The sequence below is a fragment of the Oncorhynchus tshawytscha genome, linkage group LG28, assembly GCF_018296145.1.
Source record: "Oncorhynchus tshawytscha isolate Ot180627B linkage group LG28, Otsh_v2.0, whole genome shotgun sequence".
NCBI lineage: Eukaryota > Metazoa > Chordata > Actinopteri > Salmoniformes > Salmonidae > Oncorhynchus > Oncorhynchus tshawytscha.
This window is the reverse complement of record NC_056456.1, coordinates 35,431,564-35,456,589: the sequence shown is the minus strand read 5'-3', so window position 1 is coordinate 35,456,589 and position 25,026 is coordinate 35,431,564. Positions and strand designations below refer to the sequence as shown.

Genomic DNA, 25,026 nt, shown 5'->3' with positions numbered 1-25,026 from the left:
TACTTTGATGTGGGATTGGAGATGTGTACAGTATCTGCCCAATATCAATCAAATATTACATTTATTTCAATTATATGTCAAAAAACGATTTGAGTTTTACTATTTTTTTTATTTAGTGTAACAATGTTTGCCAAAAGACTCCACTGGAAAGTAGCAGAATGTTTGGTATGTGATTTATTTTTTAAGATATGTAATGGCTAAGTGAGCTGGTTTTAATTCAATGAGATCACTTGTTAATGGCTAAATGAGCTGGGTTTAATTCACTGAAATGACTTGGGCATGCAAGTTAAAGTATGCCAGGTGAAGAACATTCAGTCTTATTGTTATTCTGATTACAAATGCTCAAGTTAGTGGGTTGCAAACAAATTCAACATGTAGATTTCAGTCTCTCCACAACTCCCTTTAACAGGTAGGAACAGGTTTTACTGCAACTTTCACTTTCATTTATCTGGTCCAGTGCAGACATTTGAAGAATGACATGGCGGACGCTGCATCATTCAGAGACAAAGGTAAGAGCAGTAAATCCTTAAAAATATATATTTTGGCCTGATGTTCATCAATGCTTGTAATGTATCATTCATAGTGTTGGCCTATATGTCTAACTCAATATGCCAAACAGGCAAATATATACAGTGCCTTGCGAAAGTATTCGGCCCCCTTGAACTTTGCGACCTTTTGCCACATTTCAGGCTTCAAACATAAAGATATAAAACTGTATGTTTTTGTGAAGAATCAACAACAAGTGGGACACAATCATGAAGTGGAACGACATTTATTGGATATTTCAAACTTTTTTAACAAATCAAAAACTGAAAAATTGGGCGTGCAAAATTATTCAGCCCCTTTACTTTCAGTGCAGCAAACTCTCTCCAGAAGTTCAGTGAGGATCTCTGAATGATCCAATGTTGACCTGAATGACTAATGATGATAAATACAATCCACCTGTGTGTAATCAAGTCTCCGTATAAATGCACCTGCACTGTGATAGTCTCAGAGGTCCGTTAAAAGCGCAGAGAGCATCATGAAGAACAAGGAACACACCAGGCAGGTCCGAGATACTGTTGTGAAGAAGTTTAAAGCCGGATTTGGATACAAAAAGATTTCCCAAGCTTTAAACATCCCAAGGAGCACTGTGCAAGCGATAATATTGAAATGGAAGGAGTATCAGACCACTGCAAATCTACCAAGACCTGGCCGTCCCTCTAAACTTTCAGCTCATACAAGGAGAAGACTGATCAGAGATGCAGCCAAGAGGCCCATGATCACTCTGGATGAACTGCAGAGATCTACAGCTGAGGTGGGAGACTCTGTCCATAGGACAACAATCAGTCGTATATTGCACAAATCTGGCCTTTATGGAAGAGTGGCAAGAAGAAAGCCATTTCTTAAAGATATCCATAAAAAGTGTCGTTTAAAGTTTGCCACAAGCCACCTGGGAGACACACCAAACATGTGGAAGAAGGTGCTCTGGTCAGATGAAACCAAAATTGAACTTTTTGGCAACAATGCAAAACGTTATGTTTGGCGTAAAAGCAACACAGCTCATCATCCTGAACACACCATCCCCACTGTCAAACATGGTGGTGGCAGCATCATGGTTTGGGCCTGCTTTTCTTCAGCAGGGACAGGGAAGATGGTTAAAATTGATGGGAAGATGGATGGAGCAAAATACAGGACCATTCTGGAAGAAAACCTGATGGAGTCTGCAAAAGACCTGAGACTGGGACGGAGATTTGTCTTCCAACAAGACAATGATCCAAAACATAAAGCAAAATCTACAATGGAATGGTTCAAAAATAAACATATCCAGGTGTTAGAATGGCCAAGTCAAAGTCCAGACCTGAATCCAATCGAGAATCTGTGGAAAGAACTGAAAACTGCTGTTCACAAATGCTCTCCATCCAAACTCACTGAGCTCGAACTGTTTTGCAAGGAGGAATGGGAAAAAATGTCAGTCTCTCTGTGTGCAAAACTGATAGAGACATACCCCAAGCGACTTACAGCTGTAATCGCAGCAAAAGGTGGCGCTACAAAGTATTAACTTAAGGGGGCTGAATAATTTTGCACGCCCAATTTTTCAGTTTTTGATTTGTTAAAAAAGTTTGAAATATCCAATAAATGTTGTTCCACTTCATGATTGTGTCCCACTTGTTGTTGATTCTTCACAAAAAAATACAGTTTTATATCTTTATGTTTGAAGCCTGAAATGTGGCAAAAGGTCGCAAAGTTCAAGGGGGCCGAATACTTTCGCAAGGCACTGTATATTTCTGGGGATCATCTTGGGTAACTGGTCTTCGTCGAGTATGGTCTACCTCAATCTCTATGCTTCAGTGCTCTATCTTTGGAAAATACATTTACAGGAAATATCTGAAACAAGGGGTTCTGGAGAAGGCCTTCACCAGGCAGGCACCATAATATTGTTATCCTGTTTATATTTATAAAAATGTAACACCTAAAAAAAATATATTTAGGTTTGAAAATTACTTTCAACATTCTACGATTAAGCAACAATGGAATTTGATGTCAGTCGATGAACCAGTAATGCTTCAAAGGCAATAGAAATAGCTGGGAAAATATTGATATATACATAAAAACTAAAAATCTGTAGCCCATTACCTAATACCAGAATTATGATGCACCTGCATATTTATTCATAGAAATATACATATTTTAATATCTCTGAGTATCCACATGTGATAATGATCAATAGCCATGACATGCACTTTACATCTGCAACATAGTTAGGAGTTAAATTGGTGACTAAATTTACTTTGTTGGATAATCACTGTTTAAAGATCCATCATTATCTAATTTACTGGAGTCGTAATGTAGCTAGCTATTTATTATTTATTTACTAAAATGACTGTTGCATTTTTGTGTTTTCAACATATCCAGGTGCCGACCACAATATAATACAGCAACCGCAGCCTAGCTAGTTGACTGGCTGCAGTGCTTGAATGTTCCAGACCCTGTCATAAGGGTTTCTGGTGTCCTTTGACAGCTCTTTTGTCTTGGCCATAGTGGAATTTGGAGTGTGACTGTTTGAGGTTATGGACAGGTGTCTTTTATACTGATAACAAGTTCAAACAGGTGCCATTAATACAGGTAACGAGTGGAGGACAGAGGAGCCTCTTAAAGAAGAAGTTAAAGGTCTGTGAGAGCCAGAAATCTTGCTTGTTTGTAGGTGACCAAATACTTATTTTCCACCATAATTTGCAAATAAATTCATTAAAAATCCTACAATGTGATTTTCTGGATTTTTTTTCTCATTTTGTCTGTCATAGTTGAAGTGTACCTATGATGAAAATTACAGGCCTCTCTCATCTTTTTAAGTGGGAGAACTTGCACAATTGGTGGCTGACTAAATAATTTGTTGCCCCACTGTATATGTAGCTTGTTTTTGGTCACAGGTCCAGGAATGGCTGAAGAATTGCAACATTCACCTGGAGCTGACTCTGCAGATAGCACTACTGAGTGCTTTGAAAAGTCATAGTCAATTGATCAACAATATATAATACATAAGGCAAAAATGTTTATCTTTAACTTACAATCTGTATAAACTATGAGAATAGAAAGGTTCAGAACTTTTGTGAAACCACAGCACAGCTGAAAAATATATGGCAAATATAAATCCAATATGGATGTGGTTAAGAGATAGATGGGTATGGTTGAATGGAACTGAAGGGTGGGACTAATAACAACAAGATAACTCATGTAAAATATACTGTATCTGTAAAACGTATATAGGTTCAGAAATTTTGTGAAACAGCACAGTTAAAAATATATGGCAAACAGAACTCAAACTGGATGGACATCAGAAACCGATGAGAGAGGTTGAAGGTAGAAGAAGGACATGACTAAAAACAAATGAAAGATAACTATTGTAAAATAGATTGTGTCCGTAAAATGTATATAGTATGTATAAGCTGGAAATATAAGCCTAAGTGTTGTTCATTAATTTATTCCACTTAGGGAAGGAGTGGTACTGTTAGCGGAAAATAATAAAGGAAAATATATTTTTTTAAAGATATGTATGTACTGTATATAGCCTTCGAAAGTATTCAGACCCCTTGACTTTTTTCCACATTTTGTTACGTTCAGCCTTATTCTAAAATTGATTTTTAAAATACAGATCCTCATCAATCTACAGACAATACCCCATAATGACATCACAATACCCCATAATGACAAAGCAAAAAACTGGTATTTAGACATTTTTGCAAAAAAATAAAAAACGTAAACTCAACAAAAAAAAGAAACGTCCCTTTTTCAGGACACTGCCTTTCAAAGATATTTCATTAAAAATCCAAATAACTTTCCCATGCTTGTTCAACGAACCCTAAACAATTAATTAACATGCACCTGTGGAATGGTTGTTAAGACACTAACAGCTTACAGGCGGTAGGCAATTAAGGTCACAGTTATGAAAACGTAGGACACTAAATAGGCCTTTCTGCTGACTCTGAAAAACACCAAAAGAAAGATGCCCAGGGTTCCTGCTCATCTGCGTGAACATGCCTTGGGCATGCTGCAAAGAGGCATGAGGACTGCAGATGTGGCCAGGGCAAAAAATTGCAATGTCCGTACTGTGAGACGCCTAAGACAGCGCTACAGGGAGACAGGACAGACAGCTGATCTTCCTCGCAGTGGCAGACCATGTGCAACAACACCTGCACAGGATTGGTACATCCGAACATCACACCTGCGGAACAGGTACCGGATGGCAACAACAACTACCCGAGCTACACCAGGAATGCACAATCCCTCCATCAGTGCTCAGACTGTCCGCAATAGGCTGAGAGAGGCTGGTCTGAGGGCTTGTAGGCCTGTTGTAAGGCAGCTCCTCACCAGACATCACCGGCAACAACGTTGCCTGGGCACAAACCCACCGTCGCAGGACCAGACAGGATTGGCAAAAAGTGCTCTTCACTGACGAGTCATGGTTTTGTCTCACCACGGGTGATGGTTGGATGTGCGTTTATTGTCGAAGGAATAAGCGTTACACCGAGGCCTGTACTCTTTTGCGGGATCGATTTGGAGGTGGAGGGTCTGGGGCGGTGTGTCACAGCATCATTGGACTGAGCTTGCTGTCATTGCAGGCAATCTCAACGCTGTGCGTTACAGGGAAGACATCCTCCTCCCTCATGTGGTACCCTTCCTGCAGGCTCATCCTGATGTGACCCTCCAGCATGACAATGCCACCAGCCATACTGCCAGTTATGTGGGTGATTTCCTGCTAGACAGGAATATCAGTGTTCTGCCAAGGACAGCAAAGAGCCCGGATCTCAATCCCATTGAGCACATCTGGGACCTGTTGGATCGCCGGGTGAGGGCTAGAGCCATTCCCCCCAGGAACTTGCAGGTGCCTTGGTGGAAGAGTGGGGTAGCATCTGACAGCAAGAACTTGCAAATCTGGTGCTATCCATGAGAAGATGCACTGCAGTACTTAATGTAGCTGGTGGCCACACCAGATGATTTGGAAAGGAACATCTGTCTACACAAGGTCCCACAGTTGCCAGTGCAAGTCAGAGAAAAACCAAGCCATGAATTCGAAGGAATTGTCCGTAGAGCTCTGAGGCAGGACTGTGGCGAGGCACAGATCTGGGGAAGGGTACCAAAAACATGAAGGTCCCCAAGAACATAGTGGCCTTCATCATTCTTAAATGGAAGAAGTTTGGAACCACCAAGACTCCTCCTAGAGCTGGCCATCCGGCCAAACTGAGAAATCGGTCAGGGAGGATCTCAGGACCCATACCAAATATTTTTTGTTTCCTGAGGGGGAATGTGCTGCAGCTCACAGTGCTGTGGCAAGACAGGACAATGATAGAGGTTCTGCTTGTGATGTTAAATTGGAGGCGCAGATCCTCCAATTTCAAAACGAATTGGAACACAGTTGAAAGATTGACTAGTTCTGCATTTCTTTTGTTCTGTTGTAATATGGTGCGTATGGTGTGATACTGAAAGAAAAGCAAACAAAAATATTAATGTCAACATTTTCCACAACGTTTTACAGCAAATATTTTAAATAAGGTTGTGGTGGTGTTTATGTTACCATGTCTGAAAGTCCTACAGAGCTAAGGATTGTGCTGCTCAGCAAGATTGGCTCTGATAATAGTACTGTTGGAAAAGTCATCCTGGACAGAGGGGCATTTGAACAAAGTCGCTGTGAGAAAATCAGGGGGTCAGGTGGAGGGAAGACACATAGCTGTGGTCAACACTCCAGACCTGTTAGATAGACCCTCACATCTCACATGACAAACTCTCAGAGGAACTGCGTTGGTGTGCCACTCTGTCTGACCCGGAACCTCATGTGTTCCTGGTCATGCTGCAGCCTGAGAAGTTCACACAGGAAGAGGGAGACAGAATCAGGAAAATCCTAAACACCCTCAGTGACCGGTCTTTTGACTACTCAATGGTTCTGACAACTCATGAAGACAAGAGGGGACACATGGATGAGGATCACCCTTTGAATCAGATGGTCAGAGCCTGTAGAGGGAGGCAGCACCTCAGTGACTGCACTCAACTTATTGCAGATGTTGACAAGATGGTAAAGGAGAATGGAGGAGACTATCTCACCTGTGATGTATTTGAAGATACAAGTGGCATGGTACAAGGGAAAGAGGAAAAACACAGGAGTAAAACTGATTGGAGCCTCAAATCTTCCCGGCTCAGAAGGATTTGTCATTAAGGCCCATTTTCATTATTTGTCTATCCTGATGGCACAAAAGGTGTGTAGGTAGACGTGTCCCATTTCAAAATGATGCCAATACAGTGCCTTGCGAAAGTATTCGGCCCCCTTGAACTTTGCGACCTTTTGCCACATTTCAGGCTTCAAACATAAAGATATAAAACTGTATTTTTTTGTGAAGAATCATCAACAAGTGGGACACAATCATGAAGTGGAACGACATTTATTGGATATTTCAAACTTTTTTAACAAATCAAAAACAAATCAAAAACTGAACTAACTACTACTGTCAAGCTTTTTGACAACAAGCATTGGGAGTAAAGCTTTGTTAATTCGTAACAGGGACAAACCTCCAGTGTGAACATTTGGTAAACAGGTCAACTACATGATGTTTTATATGCATATCCTTATATTAATCAATGGGTACATGTGCTTTACAGTGTCTTCACTCAGGATTGTGCTTCTGGGGAAGAATGACGACAAGAAGAGTACAGTGTGTAACATGATTCTACGGAAAGAGGCTTTTAAGTCTGCTTTTATCTTAAACTATAAACAATGTGATAGGCCTCTCTGCTGGTTTGTTTGGCAAAAAACAGCCATGTGAGTCAGCCAGTGGGGAGGTGAATGGCAAGTCTGTTACTGTTGTAAAGACTCCAGACTTCTTTGCTCCACATCTGACTGTGAAGTCCCTGATGCAGGAGATAGAGAAATGTAAGTCCCTCTCTGCTCCTGGGCCTCATGGGGTCCAGCTGGTGTTGAAGCCTGAGGAGTTCACAGAGGAGAACAGAAACACATTAAAGTTGATCCTGAGCATATTTGGTAAAGAGTCCTTCAAGTACTCAATGGTGATCATTACTCACGAGGGAGTCGCAGGAAATAATAATCTGAGACAAATGATTGAAGAATGTGGAGGAAGGCATCATGAAATGTACAAACAAGAAAGTGACCACAAAGTGTTAACTGAAAAAATAGAAAAGATGGTAGAGGAGAATGAACGGAGATACCTCACCTCCAATGAAGAGACGACACATGATACCATGACACCAAAGGCTCAGAGACTGAACGTGGTGCTGTGTGGCAGAAGAGGAGCTGGGAAGACTTCTATAGCCAATGCCATACTGGGTCAGACAGAGTCCAGTCCAAAGTCCAGCTCCTCCTCAGTGTGTGTGAAGAGAGAAGGAGAGGTGTGTGGTCGGCCGGTCACCCTCATCGAGCTGCCTGCTCTGTATAGAACACATCTCACTCAGGAGGAAGTGATGCGTGAGACTTTCCACTGTGTCTCTCTCTGTGACTCTGGAGTCCATGCTTTCCTCCTGGTCGTACCTTTGGGTCCAATTACTGATGAAGACAAAGGAGAGTTGGAGACCATCCAGAAGATTCTCAGCTCACGAATCAATGACTTTGTCATGGTCCTGTTTAGACAGGATAACATTCCAGTTGATAAAACTGCAGTTGACTTTGTGGAACAAAATGCAGACACAAAGCATCTGATCAAGATATGCGGAGGGCGGTATAAAATCTTTGATGCTTCAAAGATTGAGAACGTCAAGCAGACGACAGAGCTTGAAGAAGAAGAATCAAGGATTTAGAGGAGAGAATCAGGAACATGTCACAAGATGAGTTTGTTGAACACAGGGAGGAACAAATATTGGGGGGTGATTGGGAAAGCAATGATTTAACTCTATGAACCTTGATTTCAATATCTAAACACTCATATCTTATCATTTATTGTTTAATATGTAGGTGCTGAAATGGAGTGTTCCATCACAGAGTGCATAAGGGTGGTGCTGATTTGGAAAACTGGCAACGGGAAGAGCGCCTCCGCAAACACTATCCTGGGCAGAAATGAATTTGAGTCTGGAACCTGCACTGATTCTGTGACAACAGTTTGCAAGAAGGCAGTCGGCAGAGTTGATGGAAGAACAGTTGCTGTTGTGGACACACCTGGTCTTTTTGACACAACATTGTCTAATAAAGATGTTCAGCAAGAGATAGTGAAATGTGTTTCCCTGTCAGCTCCTGGACCCCATGTGTTTATCATAGTGTTGAGTATCGGGACAATGACACAAGAGGAACTGGACACTTTGGACCTCATAGAGACAACCTTTGGTCCACGGGCAGGACTGTTCTGCCTAGTTCTGTTTACTAGAGGAGATGACTTGGGAAAGAAATCAATTCAAGATTACATTGTGAAAAGCAAGAGTGCTAAACTGAAAAAACTGATCGGAGATTGTGGAGACAGATTCCATGTCTTCAACAACAGAGTTGAAGATGACCGCACACAGGTCACTGAGCTGATTAAGAAGATGAACAAAATGGTGTCCATGAACAAGGGCAGTTTCTACACCAATGAGATGTTCCAGGAGGCAGAGGCAGCCATTAAACAAAAACAAGAAGCAATACTGAAGGAGAGAGAGATGGAGATAAAGGCTGACATGGAGAAACTGAAGGTCAGACATGAAACAGACATGGAAAAGATGAAGTCAAAGTTGGAAGAGGAGAGATTGAAAGTTCAGGAGGAAAGACAGCTGAGAGAAAAACTGTTGAGAGAGAGAGAAGATATTGGAAAAGAACATGAAGACAAGGAGAAAGCAGAGAAGGAAGAAAGAGAGTTGGAGGACAAAAAAAGGAAAGAAGATGAAAAGTGGAAAAAAGCAATATGGGACACAGAAAAAGAGAAGATGGAAAAAGAATTACAAACTCAGAAAAAAGAGTTGGAAAAACAACAAAGAGAAAAGGAGAGAGAATATAAAATGAGAATGGAACAACAGAAAAGAAGAGGAAGAAAAATGGTTAAAAATCAAGAAAAGCAATCTGTAGAACTGAAAAGAAAACAGGATGAACAAATGGAAAAGAGAGAAAGAAGAGGATGAGAGGAGAAAGAAGGAAGAGAAAGAAAGACAAGGGTGGCAAAGCAAAATAGAGGAAGCAGAGAAAGGTCAAACAGAACTTCAAGAGGTCATGCGTAGAGAAAAAGAGGAATGGGAGGAACAATTGAAGAAAGAAAGAGACAGACAACAGGAAGAAGAAAGGCTCAGGAGACAGATGGAGGCAGACACTCTTGTAGAACAAGAGAAAAAACAGAGGAGATTGAGAGAGGAGTTTGAAAGAGAGAGGGAACGAGATAGAATAAAGATGAAGGAATCAGAAGAGCAGAGGAGAGAAACAGAGCAGAAAGAAAGAGAACGAATAGAAAAAGACTGAAGAAAAGAGGAGAGAGTTGACAGACAAAATGACAACGCAACGAGAGCAGTGGGAGAGAGAACGTGGAGAGGAACAGGAAAGAAGATTTCAAGAGGATGAAAATAGAAGAGTGGAGGAAACACTAAGACTAAAGCAACTGCAGAAACATTTTGAACAAGAACGTGAGAGTGAGAACATCAGGAAAGAGAAGGAAGATGAAGCCAGGAGAGAACAAGAAGAGAAGAAATGGAAGGAAATGGGGGCATGAAAGGAAAACAAAGGAAAGTATGGGTAAATATGAAGAAGAGGCCAGAACACAAGCAGAGGAGTTGAATAACTTTAAAGATAAATGTGAAAAAAGGCTAAATAAATTGTTGGAACAACTTGAAGATGAGAAGATACTACTGCAAAATCACAAAGTGGAGTATGACCGATTAAACAATCTATATAGTCATAATAAAGACGAATGGACAAAATAAATGCAGGAGTTGAAGGAAAAGCATGATGTAGAGGTACATTCTTTGAAGGAAGCAGCCAGATGTGTTGTACAGTGAGGAATCTTGAGCCCCATGTGAATTGGACTGGTATAACCAATGAACATCGTAATGTAGTTCATTCCAGAAGTTCAGTTCTATTTTAAACAGACTGCAATGATGTGAACAGCATTGAGAACCAAAGATATTGGTTCCCAATGCTGAGCACATGTACAGAAAACAATGTCATTCTTACTTTGAGGTACTGTCACTTCATTTTGATAGCTGGTTTGCCTCTAAGGGCCACTGTTTTTTTAAACCTTTATTTAACTAGGCAGGTCAGTTATGAACACATTCTTATTTTCAATGATGGCCTAGGAACAGTGAGTTAACTGCCTTTTTCAGGGGCAGAACAACAGATTTTTACCTCGTCAGCTCAGTGATTCGCTCTAGCAACCTTTCGATTACTAGTCCAATGCTCTAACCACTAGGCTACCCTGCCGCCCCACTAAGGTACAAGAATGTAATGGTGCGCACTATTTAGTTCTATTTTAAACAGACTGTAGTGATGTGAACAGCATTGAGAACCAAAATAGTTGTTTCCCAATGCTGAGCACATGTACAGAAAGCAATGTAATTTTTACTTTGAGGCACTGTAACTTAATTTTGAAAGCCGGTTTGCCTCTTAGGGCCACTGTTTTGAAGCCCTACTAAGGTACAACATGTAATAGTGCACGCTATTTACTGTTAAATGACGATGATAACACAAATGCACCATATATAAAATACTCCACTTGTGTCAAAGATGAGACATGGAAAATAAAATGTGAGATTATGCCCTCTGATAATACATAATGACAGAAAAATGTATATTTCCCTTAAAATAGGGTTTGTACATAAAATGAAAATACAAACCAGACAGTAATGATGAGAAGGAGGAGGAGGATGATGACAATGGTGATGACGATTGTTGATGGTTTAAACGCTGAGATAATTCTTAGTACAAAACTATCTTTGTTCCCCATTCTTTTAACAGTCCGTTGAAAATCAAAACATATTTAAACAGTTACATACTGTACTATACAGACAGAGAACTACTATAGGCACAGAATGTTCACCTGTTCTAGCCCAAAGTAAATGCCTTCCCAGGCCTGTATTAGCAACTGCTGTGTGACTTGTATTTGTTGATTTCATACTTGTCATTTTTATGTGTTACTGTGCTTTAGATATCACGATTTCTTTTTGTTGTTCAAACAACAAGATAATAAAATGTCAAAAGAGACACATCAACAAATCTGTTAATTGTCAATTTTCTTTCTATTACTTCATAGATGTTTCCATTGTCTTGTTATTATGAGGCTGAGTTGGGGTCTTGGGTGAGGTCCACCAATAGAGATTTTCCTTAGTTCACCCAAGGTAAGAACTGCATTCCAAATTTTGGTTTTGTTGAACCTTTTTCACATTTCATGTCCAAATCATCTTCAAGTAACTCCATTGAGCTACACAATCAATTACAGACACTTTGGGATGAGTTGGACATGCAATGGGAAAAATGCTAATTGAGGATAGTGACTTGCATTGTTTTTTTTGTTGTGTTTTTTTCACTTTTATTTAACCAGGTAAGCTAGTTGAGAACAAGTTCTCATTTGCAACTGCGACCTGGCCAAGATAAAGCATAGCAGTGTGAACAGACAACACATAGTTACACATGGAGTAAACAATTAACAAGTCAATAACACAGTAGAAAAAAAGAGAGTCTATATACATTGTGTGCAAAAGGCATGAGAAGGTAGGCGAATAGTTACAATATTGCAGATTAACACTGGAGTGATAAATGATCAGATGGTCATGTACAGGTAGACATATTGGTGTGCAAGAGAGCAGAAAAGTAAATAAATAAAATCAGTATGGGCATAAGGTAGGTCAAATTGGGTGGGCTATTTACCGATAGACTATGTACAGCTGCAGCGATCGGTTAGCTGCTCAGATAGCAGATGTTTGAAGTTGGTGAGGAAGATAAAAGTCTCCAACTTCAGCGATTTTTGCAATTTGTTCCAGTCACAGGCAGCAGAGAACTGGAATGAAAGGCGGCCAAATGAGGTGTTGGCTTTAGGGATGATCAGTGAGATACACCTGCTGGAGCGCGTGCTACGGGTGGGTGTTGCCATCGTGACCAGTGAACTGAGATAAGGCGGAGCTTTACCTAGCATGGACTTGTAGATGACCTGGAGACAGTGGGTCTGGCGACGAATATGTAGCGAGGGCCAGCCGACTAGAGCATACAGGTCGCAGTGGTGGGTGGTATAAGGTGCTTTAGTAACAAAACGGATGGCACTGTGATAAACTGCATCCAGTTTTCTGAGTAGAGTGTTGGAAGCCATTTTGTAGATGACATCTATATAATATGACGATCGAGGATCGGTAGGATAGTCAGTTTTACTAGTTTGTGGACCAAAATGGTAAAAGGTTATATTAACCTTTTATGGATGTATTTGTATTGGGGTTTTAAATATAAACTATGCACCTTATGACTTTCAGTAATGTGCAGGTGTCACACAGACGTTAGTAAGGCATTGGAATGATGACGTCAGTCAGACGTTCAATGGTAGGTGACAGCCACATGGTGGTACTGTTGCCTATGTTTAACATGAAGGCGTCATAAAGACATTAGTAAGGCGTTGGTATCAAGTCATGTCAGTCAGACGTTCAATGGTAGGTGACAGCCACACGGTGGTATGGTTGCCTAGGCTTAATTCTGACACTTATCACCCCCATAGCCACTGGCTCAATCTCCCAACGGCCAGGCCACCAGCCCATCAAGATCCCCCCACAGTTTACCCAAGAGATGCCTCCCCACCATCTGAGACCCCCCCCTCACAGTCCCAATATTTTTTTGAATCATAATACAAATAACATAAACAAAAGAGAGACAAAGGAAAACAGAAAATAACAATGCAGAAAACAAAAGACATCAAGGACAACAAAAAGCATAACAGCTGAATACGTTTTAGTTCATGTATGGCACTGTTTACGTGTGTGTACGTGTGTGTGTGTGTGTGTGTGTGTGTGTGTGTGTGTGTGTGTGTGTGTGTGTGTGTGTGTGTGTGTGTGTGTGTGTGTGTGTGTGTGTGTGTCTGTGTGTGTGTGTGTGTGTGTGTGTGTGTGTGTGTGTGTGTGTGTGTGTGTGTGTGTGTGTGTGTGTGTGTGTGTGTGTGTGTGTGTGTGTGTGTGTGTGTGTGTGTGTGTGTGTGTGTGTGTGTACGTTTGAATGAGAGTGTGCATATGCATGTGTACAAGGGTGCAAATTCCTGCGCTGCATCAGCCACAGGCAAACAGACATTAGCAACGCTGCCCCTCAGTGTCATTCAAATGTACTTTTTGTTTTGTTTTATTTAGACTTAAAAGGAAAACATTTTTTATCTTTGGCTGTCATTTTATCCCCAGCTCAGCAACTCCCCTCCCCTTTGTCTCCAATTCCACATCCCAATCCTCAGCTTCCCTCAGCCCATCCCACCCATCTCTACTGGCCACCCTCTTCGGATTTCTACGCACCATATATCTTTCAACTATGCTGTGATGTTTAACACACAATTTTAATCTAGGTAATCGAATAGAATCCACAGATTGCGAGTTGAAGATCAATACTTGTCCTAAGAGTATTAGTATATTAGTAATTGGCTGAACAGGTTTCTCCAGATCTCAAAACAATGCTATTTCTGGGGTCAATTTTAGAGGAATGTTATGCTTTTTCAGCCATTCCTGAACCTGAGACCAGAAACAGGCTACCTGAGGGCAATACCAAAATAAATGGTCTATTGATTCAACAAAATCTACAGAGCTGCTGATGTATGCACCAAATATTCAACATTTTGTTTGTGACAATAATTTTAGCTGAAAAAGTCATGAATTTGTTATAGTTTTATATATCATAAATATATATATATATATACATATACATATATATACTCATAAACCCTGTACCATGGAATCGGTACATAAAAAATCTCTTCACAACTATTTTGCAATCTGTATGGCACAGCTGTCAACATCCTGGTCCTCAAATGAAACTGGTATACTTTCCTATTTATGCTATTTTTATTCCTACTCCAGTTTTGATCCTTTATATTGGGCAGACAGACCAGTTCCCTACCTCCTCCCGCTGCCAGCTGCCTCAATTTTTGGGTAATGATGTAATCAATTGTTTGTAATCTTGGATTGAGCAGACCTTCCCATACAATTATGATAACTTCATGAAAGACCTAACTCTACAATTTGAATTTACAATATCATTTAAAAGCAAAATACCCTTTTCAAACATATTTTCCATAAATGCAGGTATTTTATCAACCAGCATATTTGAGTTCAGCCATAATATTTGTTGTAATATTTGTTCTATCGTTTCAGGGGGATGAAATTAAAATTGCAGCCAGCTCTGCAATGCTTGTTTGAAAAAGAGAGATACTCTGAAAAAAGTTTAATTTTCAATTAATCGAAAATGAAACATGGCAATCTGCACAAAGGCAAAAAGGACATTTTTAAACAATGGATGAGCTTTTCTTAGTAATCTACTTGATAACCATTTAGGGTTCAAGTAAAACTGTTGTATAAGTGAAGCTTTTAGAGGGAGGTTTAGTGGTTTTATATGTAATAATCTTCAACACCCAATTCATATTTATTATATAGATAGGTACACTTTATTTTGTCTAGTTCAGCATCCCAGATAAAGATAAATATGTTTTGCTCATATGAAAACAAATCCTCAGCCATAAGTAAGTGAGTAAACTGAGATATGACTAAGGAACAAAATCCAGACATTTATAAATAAAATCCAGTCCTTTTCAAAATCCGCTATGAATACCAGGCCTGGATTTTTAGATGTTTCATGTTGTTCTGTTATTTCTAGTAGTTGTCATATATTATCTCCAATGTATCGTCCATATATAAAAAAAACTGTCTGATCAGGATGAACAATACCTGGTAAAACCTTTTTAATTCCGAGTGCTATGCATTTCGCTAGTATTTTTGCATCACAACATTGAAGTGTAGGAGACCTCCAATTTTTTAGATAAAACTGGATCTTTATATCTTGTTTTAATAATAGTGAAGTCAGACCTTCTTGCTGAGTACCTGACAGACTATCATTTATATAGGAGTTGTTAAAACAAGTTAATAATTAAGATTTTAGTACTGTATATCAAAAAAGGCTTGATATACCGGTATACCATCAAGCCCTGGGGTTTTTACAGACAAAGGATTTAATAGCCTCTAGAAGTTATTCCTCTGTCATTTGGCCTTCACACTGATCTTTTTGTACATTTGTTAATTTAAAATAAATATATTATTTGGAAAGAATTCCTTACAGTAATCTGCATTCAGAGGCTGAGGATGAGACAGAAAAGAATACATCTGCCTAAAATATTGTTTCCTCTTTTAAAATATAATTTGGAGAATCATAGATGACACCGTTTTTAGTAATCTTGTTTCTATAGACAGAAACTGATTTGATATTGATGGATATTGAATTGAATGACCTCTGAAGGTACATTTAAAGGTATCCGAAACAATAATGGGATTTGCTGAACCTATATTGTGCTGAATTTTTTTAATAAATGATTTTGTCTTAGTTAAAATAAATTGTCCTCCAGTACTCTTGTCACGACTTCTGCCGAAGTCATTGCCTCTCCTTGTTCGGGCGGTGCTCGGCGTTCGACGTCACCGGTCTTCTAGCCATCATTGATCCATTTTTCATTTTCCATTGGTTTTGTCTTGTCTTCCCACACACCTGTTTTCAATCCCATTCATTACCTGTTGTGTATTTAACCCTCTGTTTCCCCTCATGTCTTTGTCAGAGATTGTTTATTGTCAGTGTAGTGTTTTTGTTCTATAGGTGCGCAACGGGTCTTCGTACCCATATTTGTTTATGTTCTTTTCCTGTTTAGTGTTATGGAGCATGTTACTATGACATTATTAAAAGACTCCATTTTACACTCCGTTTGACTCTCCTGCGCCTGACTTCCCTGCCACCCATACACATATGCCTGACAGAATCTCTGACCAACAATATGAAGTCAGCAGGAGAGGACACTATGCTCATGGAGCTGGAGGAACGCGTTCAGGAACAAGCGAGGGAGCTTGACTGTATAAGCTCCGTCATGGATCGCATTGTCCAGAATATGGATCCCTGGGAGAGACATGGAGTTTCTCCAGCGCCACCACCACCACAACCGGAATCTCCCTTGAACGTTTTTTCCTCTCCGGAATCGAAGATCCATTTATCCCTACCCACGGGATACAACGGAGATACTGCCGGCGCCAGGGTTTCCTCCTTAAGCTGGACTTATATCTAGCCACGGCCTCCCCAGTACCATCTGACCGTGAGAAGAGTTACGCCCTCGTCTCATGCCTCACCGGGAAAGCCCTGGAATGGGCCAGCGCTGTGTGTAGAAGGGAGGATGCGGCGTTGGACCATTTTGAGGAGTTCACCCGCCAATTCCGGATAGTATTCGATCATCCACCTTAAGGCAAAGCAGCGGGGGAGCTCCTCTATCATCTGAGGCAGGAGACGAGGAGTGCACAGGAGTTTGCTTTGGAGTTTAGGACCTTGGCTGCCGGCGCTGGATGGAGCGACAGGGCCCTGATCGACCAATACCGTTGTAGTCTACGCGAGGACGTCCGTCGGGAGCTGGCCTGTAGAGACACCACCCTCACCTTCGACCAGCTGGTGGACATGTCCATCAAGCTGGACAACATGCTGGCTACTCGTGGACGTCTAGATCGGGGTCTGGTTGTTCCATCCTCTCGCACCCTCTCTCCCGAACCTGTGGAATTGGGAGGGATGGTGCGCATGGAGACCGGAGGGGGTTCCCGCTCGAGCACCATTCATGGTCGCAGAGGGCACACTGCTGGTCGGTGCCGGGTTGGTTCCTCTGGGAATAGAGAAGGCAGGCAGGGCATTCTGGCATCACCCCAGGTGAGTAGGCACCATTCTCATCCAGAGCCCTCTGCTGCACTAATGTTTGTCTCGGTCTCTTTTCCTGATTTTTCACTGCAATCCCAGTATAAGGCGCTAGGTAGATTCAGGTGCGCCTGGGAATTTCATTAATAAAAGTCTAGCTCATAGTTTAGGGATCCCTATTGTTCCTGTGGATATGCCTTTCCCTATTCATGCCTTAGATAGTCGACCATTAGGTTCAGGGTTTATCAGGGAGGTAACCACACCTTTGTGTATGATAGCGCAGGAGGGTCACAAGGAGAAGATTAGTATTTTCCTTATTGATTCTCCTGCGTATTCTGTGGTGCTAGGCCTACCCTGGTTAGCTTGCCATAACCCCACTGTTTCTTGGCCACAGAGGGCTCTCACGGGGTGGTCGCGAGAATGCTCAGGTAGGTGTTTAGGGGTTTCCGTTGGTGCTACTACGGTGGAAAGTCCAGACCAGGTCTCCACCGTGCGTATTCCCCCCGAATATGCCGATTTGGCTCTCTCCTTCTGTAAAAAGAAGGCGACTCAATTACCACCCCATCGACGGGGGGATTGTGCGATAGATATCCTGGTAGACGCTGCATATCCCAAGAGTCACGTGTATCCCCTGTCGCAAGCGGAGACGGAGGCTATGGAGACATATGTCTCTGAATCTCTGCATCAGGGGTTCATTCAGCCATCCATTTCACCCGTCTCTTCGAGTTTCTTTTTTGGGAAAAATAGGATGGCGGTTTACGCCCGTGCATTGATTATCGAGGTCTGAATAAAATCACAGTTAAATATAGTTACCCGCTACCTCTGATTAATACGGTTATTGAGTTAATGTACGGGACACGTTTTTTCACAAAATTGGATCTCAGGAGTGCGTACAATCTGGTGCGTATTCGGAAGGGTGATGAGTGGAAGACGGCATTTAGCACCACCTCAGGTCATTATGAGTACCTTGTCATGCCATATGAGTTGATGAATGCTCCATCAGTTTTCCAATCATTTGTAGATGAGATCTTCAGGGACCTGCACGGGCAGGGTGTAGTGGTGTATATAGATGATATTCTGATATACTCTGCTACACGCGCCGAGCATGTGTCCCTGGTGCGCAGGGTGCTTGGTCGCCTGTTGGAGCATGATCTATATGTCAAGGCTGAGAAATGCTTGTTCTTCCAACAATCCATCTCCTTCCTAGGGCATCGGATTTCCACTTCAGGAGTGGAGATGGAGAGCGACCGCATTACAGCCGTGCGTAATTGGCCGACTCCAACCACGGTTAAGGAGTCGCAGCGTTTTTGGGGGTTTGCCAATTACTACCGGAGGTTTATCCGGGGTTTTGGTCAGGTGGCAGCTCCCATTACCTCACTGCTAAAGGGGGGCCTGGTGCGCTTGCGGTGGTCGGCTGAGGCGAAAAGGGCTTTTGAGCACCTGAAGACTCTGTTTACCTCGGCTCCCGTGCTGGCTCATCCGGATCCCTTTTTGCCATTCATAGTGGAGGTGGACGCATCCGAAGCTGGGATAGGAGCAGTGCTCTCTCAGCGTTCGGGTACGCCACTGAAGCTTCGCCCCTGTGCTTTCTTTTCGGAGAGGCTCAGCCCGGCGGAGCGAAACTATGATGTGGGGAACCGAGAGCTGTTAGCTGTCATAGAAGCCTTGAAGGTGTGGAGGCATTGGCTTGAGGGGGCTAAATACCCTTTTCTCATCTGGACTGACCACCGCAATCTGGAGTACATCCAGCAGGCGAAGAGATTGAATCCTCGCCAGGCAAGGTGGGCCATGTTTTTCACTCGTTTTGTGTTTACTCTTTCTTACAGACCAGGCTCCCAGAACGTTAAGGCAGATGCATTGTCTCGGCTGTATGACACAGAGGAGCGATCCATGGATCCCACTCCCATACTCCCAGCTTCGTGTCTGGTGGCGCCTGTAGTGTGGGTGCTGGACGCGAACATTGAGCGGGCGTCACGTGCAGAGCCCTCTCCCCCTGAGTGTCCAGCTGGTCGTCTGTACGTTCTGTCTGCTGTCCGCGACCGATAGATCTATTGGGCTCACACGTCACCCTCCTCTGGTCATCCTGGGATAGGTCGGACGATGCGCTGTCTTGAAGGAAGGTACTGGTGGCCCACTTTAGCTAAGGACGTGAGGATTTATGTTTCTTCCTGCTCGGTGTGCGCCCAGTGAAAGGCTCCTAGACACCTGCCCAGAGGTAAGCTACAACCTCTACCCGTTCCTCAACGGCCGTGGTCGCACCTGTCGGTGGATTATTTGACTGATCTTCCACCTTCACAGGGTTACACCACGATCCTGGTCGTTGTGGATCGGTTCTCAAAGTCCTGTCGTCTCCTCCCTTTGCCCGGTCTCCCTACGGCCTTACAAACTGCAGAGGCCCTATTTACACACGTTTTCCGGCACTATGGGGTGCCTGAGGATATAGTGTCTGATCGGGGTCCCAAGTTCACATCAAAGGTCTGGAAGGCGTTCATGGAGCGTCTGGGGATCTCGGTTAGTCTTACCTCAGGTTTTCACCCCGAGAGGAATGGGCAGGTGGAGAGCGTTAACCAAGATGTGGGTAGGTTTCTGCGGTCTTATTGCCAGGATCGGCCGGGGAAGTGGGCGAAGTTCGTGCCCTGGGCAGAGATGGCTCAGAACTCGCTACGTCACTCCTCCACTAACCTTACTCATTTTCAATGTGTATTAGGGTATCAGCCGGTTCTGGCTCCTTGGCATCAGAGCCAGACCGAGGCCCCTGCGGTGGACAATTGGTTTCGACACGCTGAGGAAACCTGGGAGGCAGCCCACGTCCACCTTCAGCGTGCCATAAGGCGCCAGAAAATTGGCGCAGACCGTCGCCGCAGTGAGGCCCCAGTGTTCGCACCAGGGGACAGGGTCTGGCTCTCGACCCGAAACCTGCCCCTCCGCCTGCTCTGCCGGAAGCTGTGTCCGCGGTTTGTGGGGCCATTTAAAGTCCTGAGGAGAGTGAACGAGGTATGTTATAGGTTACAACTGCCCACTAATTACCGTATTAACCCCTCGTTCCATGTGTCTCTCCTCAGGCCGATGGTGGCTGGCCCGCTCCAGGAGGCTGAAGTGCGTGATGTTCCTCCGCCTCCTCTAGACATCGAGGGGGTTCCGGCGTACTCTGTTCGGCCCATTTTGGATTCGAGACGTCGGGCGAGGGGCCTTCAGTACCTCGTGGACTGGGAGGGGTACGGGCCGTAGGAGAGATGCTGGGTTCTGGTGGAGGACGTGTTAGATCCTTCCATGTTATCAGAATTCCACCGTCTCCATCCGGATCGCCCTGCACCTCGCCCTCCGGGTCGTCCCCGACGCCGGTGTCGACGCGCGGCTAGGGCCGCGCATTAGGGGGGGGTACTGTCACGACTTCTGCCGAAGTCGTTGCCTCTCCTTGTTCGGGCGGTGCTCGGCGTTCGACGTCACCGGTCTTCTAGCCATCATTGATCCATTTTTCATTTTCCATTGGTTTTGTCTTGTCTTCCCACACACCTGTTTTCAATCCCATTCATTACCTGTTGTGTATTTAACCCTCTGTTTCCCCTCATGTCTTTGTCAGAGATTGTTTATTGTCAGTGTAGTTTTTTTGTTGTATATGTGCGCGACAGGTCTTCGTACCCATATTTGTTTATGTTCTTTTCCTGTTTAGTGTTATGGAGCATGTTACTATGACATTATTAAAAGACTCCATTTTACACTCCGTTTGACACTCCTGCGCCTGGCTTCCCTGCCACCTATACACATATGCCTGACAACTCTTTGATTAAATTTCCAATATCCCCATCCACGTGGAAATCCTGTAGGAGTTATGTGAAGGCCAATTAGATGATGATCAAATCGCATTCTGTCTCTTATCAATGCTTTTTTAACCTTTGATGCAAGAGAAATGTCAACATCATCATAATGGACGGACCAAGGCGTAGCGTGAGTTGGGTTCCACATATTTATTTACAGTGAAACTTAAACAAAACGACCGTGAACTACGTGGTGCTGAATGCACTCACACAAAACAATATCCCACAAAGCAGGTGGGAACTAATTACATCTTAAGTATGATCCCCAATTAGAGACAACGATAAACACCTGCCTCTAATTTGGAACCATACAAAATACACCATCATAGAAATATGAATACTAGATAACCCCCCCGAGTCACACCCTGACCTAAAACACCATAGAGAACCCCGAGGGCTCTCTATGGTCCGGGTATGACAAGAAAAAGATACAAGAAAGTTGTCGAGACGACTAGCTTGATTAAGTCTCCTCCATGTATATCTTACTAGGTCAGGGATTTTTAGTCTCCAAATATCCACTATTTATCATGTGTCCATAATATTTGTGATTTCCTTGAGCACAGTGACGACAGTTTGTAGATTGATTTCCTTTACTGTCCATTGAGGTACTTCATTAACACCGTGTCATAGTCTCCCACCATAATGATTTGATCGTTTGTTGCCTGTAAGTTCACTTTCATATTCTACAGGATCCACCTTCCTTGCAAATTATTATTGACTATTTGCACATTCAAATCAACATTTTTGTTAATTAATATCATCACACCTTTTGAGTTATTTTGTTCATGACAGAAAATTAATTCACCAGCCTATTCCTTTTTCCACGCAAGTTAATCTAAGGATGTACAGCGAGTTTCCTGTAAACAATATATGTTATATTCCTTTTCTTTAATACACTTAAAGACTGATCTTCTGCTTTTTTGAAATAATCTCCTAAACCATTAAAATTTATAACTGGCTATTCTTACTATAACTAAATAGTATTCTCAGTCTAAATTGACCATAATTAGGTCTCCCGGGTGGCACAGCGGTCTAAGGCACTGCATCGCAGTGCTAGAGGCGCCACTACAGATCTGGGATCGATCCCGACCTGTGTCACAGTCAGCCGCGACCTAGAGACCCAAGGGGCGGCGCACAATTGGCCCAGCGTCGTCCGGGTTAGGGGATGGTTTGGCTGGCAGGGATGTCCTTGTCCCATGCTCTTTAGCGTCTCCTTGTGGTGGGCCGGGAGCATGCACGCTGCCTTCGGCCTCTAACTGTACGGTGTTTCCTCCGACACATTGGTGCAGCTGGCTTCAGGGTTATGCGAGCAGTGTGTCGAGAAGCAGTGCGGCTTGGCGGGGTCATATTTCAGAGGATGCACGGCTCTTGACCTTCTACTCTCCTGAGTCCGTACGGGAGTTGCAGCGATTGGACAAGACTAACTTCCAATTGGATATCGAGAAAATGGTGTAAAAAGTACAACAACAAAAAATTTAGTTTCCGCCATAGGGAGGTATTATGATGGTCAAAATGTAAGATTTCAAATGTCTGATGTTTAGAATTCAAGAAACAGGGTCTAGCAACATTCACATTATGTTAAAGGTCCCCAAAGCACACACATCCCTGGGTCGCTCCGCTTTTCAGTTCGCTGCTGCTAACGGCTAGAACGAGCTGCAACAAACACTCAGACTGGACAGTTTTATCTCTTCATTCAAAGACTCAATCATGGACACTCTTACTGACAGTTGTGGCTGCTTTGTGTGATGTATTGTTGTCTCTACCTTCTTGCCCTTTGGGCTGTTGTCTGTGCCCAATAATGTTTGTACCATGTTTTGTGTTGCTACCATGTTGTTGTTATGTTGTTTTGCTACCATGCTGTGTTGTCATATGTTGCTGCCTTGCTATGTTGTTGTCTTAGGTATCTTTTTATGTAGTGTTGTCTTTCTTGTCGTGATGTGTGTTTTGTCCTATATTTATGTACAGACATTTTTTTATTCCCAGCCCCCGTCCCCACAGGAGGCCTTTTGCCTTTTGGTAGGCCGTCATTGTAAATAAGAGTTTGTTCTTAACTGACTTGCCTAGTTAAATAAAGGTTAAATATTATCTTGCCTGTTTAATGTGAGCCAATGCCACAGATGTTAGAACAGTGACTCAAGTATTGTGTGTTGTAGATCTGAGTTGGTTGATGTGTATGATATTGGATGTGATTTAGTGAGAGTGTGTATGATGTCTGGATAAGAGTAAGACTATAATATGTGATGTCCAAATAAGTAATAACCCTGCCAATTTGCATGGTTGGGTGTCTATGTGTGTAACATGAAGTGAGTATAGCCTTAGTATTCAGGATGATAATTGTAATCCATATCATATCACCATCACAGTTACATCATAATTACATTAAACATCATTTTCAGATAAAAACACATCCCATTCCAAAGCAATTGATGTTTCACGTGATTATGAAAGAGACCTTGCATTACAATAGCGACTGCTTCACTACAGTACAAATGTATCCTGTACAATGTTATTCCCCAAAGTCCCTGTTCTCATATCTTCCCATTGCTTGTTGTAAACATAGATAAGCATGTAGACAAAGACATACAAAAGATAGACAAACAAAAAACATTAAATTATAGAAAATTTTGACAATAGAGAGAGAGGATTGGGAGAAAGAGAGAAGAGATAGGTCAATTGTGTGTGTGTGTGTGTGTGTGTGTGTGTGTGTGTGTCTGACCGTAGTTTATTTTTTATGTCTTTGTGTTAGGTTGGTCAGGGCGTGAGTTGAGTTCTACGTGTTTGGCCTAGTATGGTTCTCAATCAGAGGCAGGTGTTGTTCGTTGTCTCTGATTGAGAATCATACTTAGGTAGCCTGTTTTCCCCATTTTGGTTGTGGGTGTTTCATTTCTGTTTAGTGTCTGTTCACCTGGCAGAACTGTTTCGTTTTCTCTTCGTTGTTATTTTGTGTAGTGTTCAGTTTTTTCGATTCAAATATGACGAACACTTACCACGCTGCATTTTGGTCCTCCTCTCCACCAACGAGAATCGTTATAGAGCCCGTATGACTTTTCAAAGTTTGCTGTTTAATCAGCTTCTTGATACATTGCATTTGGAAAGTATTCAGACCTTCCCTTTTTCCATATTTTGTTTCATTATAGTTACGTTACAGCTTTATTCTAAAATTGATTAAATAAAAACAAGAAATGTTATAAAATAAATTAAAACAGAAATACCTTATTTCCATAAGTGTTCAGACACTTTGCTATGAGACTCAAAATTCAGCTCAGGTGCAAACTGTTTCCAATGACCATCCTTGAGATGTTTCTACAACTTCATTGGAGTCCACCTGTGATAAATTCAATTGATTGGACATGATTTGGAATGGCACACACTCCTGTCTATATAAGGTCCCACAGTTGACAGTGCATGTCAGAGCAAAACTCAAGCCACAAGGCCAGAGGAATTGTTCATAGAGCTCCACATTTCTGCAGCATTGAAGGTCCCTAAGAACACAGTGGAAGAAATTTGGAACCACCAAGACTCTTCCTAGAGCTGGTTGCCCAGCCAAACTGAGCAATCGGGGGAGAGATCAGAGATCCAGAGTTCCTCTGTGGAGATGGGAGAACCTTCCAGAAGGACAACCATCTCTGCAGCACTCCACCAATCAGGCTTTTATGGTAGAGTGGCCAGACAGAAGCCACTCCTCAGGCACATGTCAGCCCTGTTGAAGTATGCCAAAAGCACCCAAAGGACCCAAAGGTCACGACTACCAGGACACAGAACTACAGTGCTTTGTGGAACACTTCATTTTGTAATTTCCGGTCCCAACTTGTAGACTTGTTTACGTGCTGCTGTGTTGCCAACCTTACTTTGCTACCTGCCAACTTTACAGTTTTTACTTTTTAACTATCGTTTTATATTTAATTTTTTTCC

General features: G+C 42.5%; 2 protein-coding genes across 2 annotated transcripts; both read left to right on the top strand.

Annotated features, from left to right (window-relative positions):
- Positions 1-478: 478 nt before the first annotated feature.
- LOC112226396 (GTPase IMAP family member 8-like) lies at positions 479-8,277 on the top strand. Its single transcript, XM_042307873.1, has 3 exons — positions 479-509; positions 6,267-6,607; positions 7,285-8,277. Exons 1-3 carry the CDS (start codon positions 479-481, stop codon positions 8,275-8,277), a joined length of 1,365 nt encoding a protein of 454 aa, XP_042163807.1.
- A 162-nt stretch (positions 8,278-8,439) lies between these two features.
- Positions 8,440-9,561, top strand: LOC112226395 (GTPase IMAP family member 9-like). Its single transcript, XM_024390782.2, has one exon. The coding sequence runs from the start codon at positions 8,440-8,442 to the stop codon at positions 9,559-9,561; it is 1,122 nt and encodes a 373-aa protein (XP_024246550.2).
- The last annotated feature ends 15,465 nt before the right edge of the window (positions 9,562-25,026 follow it).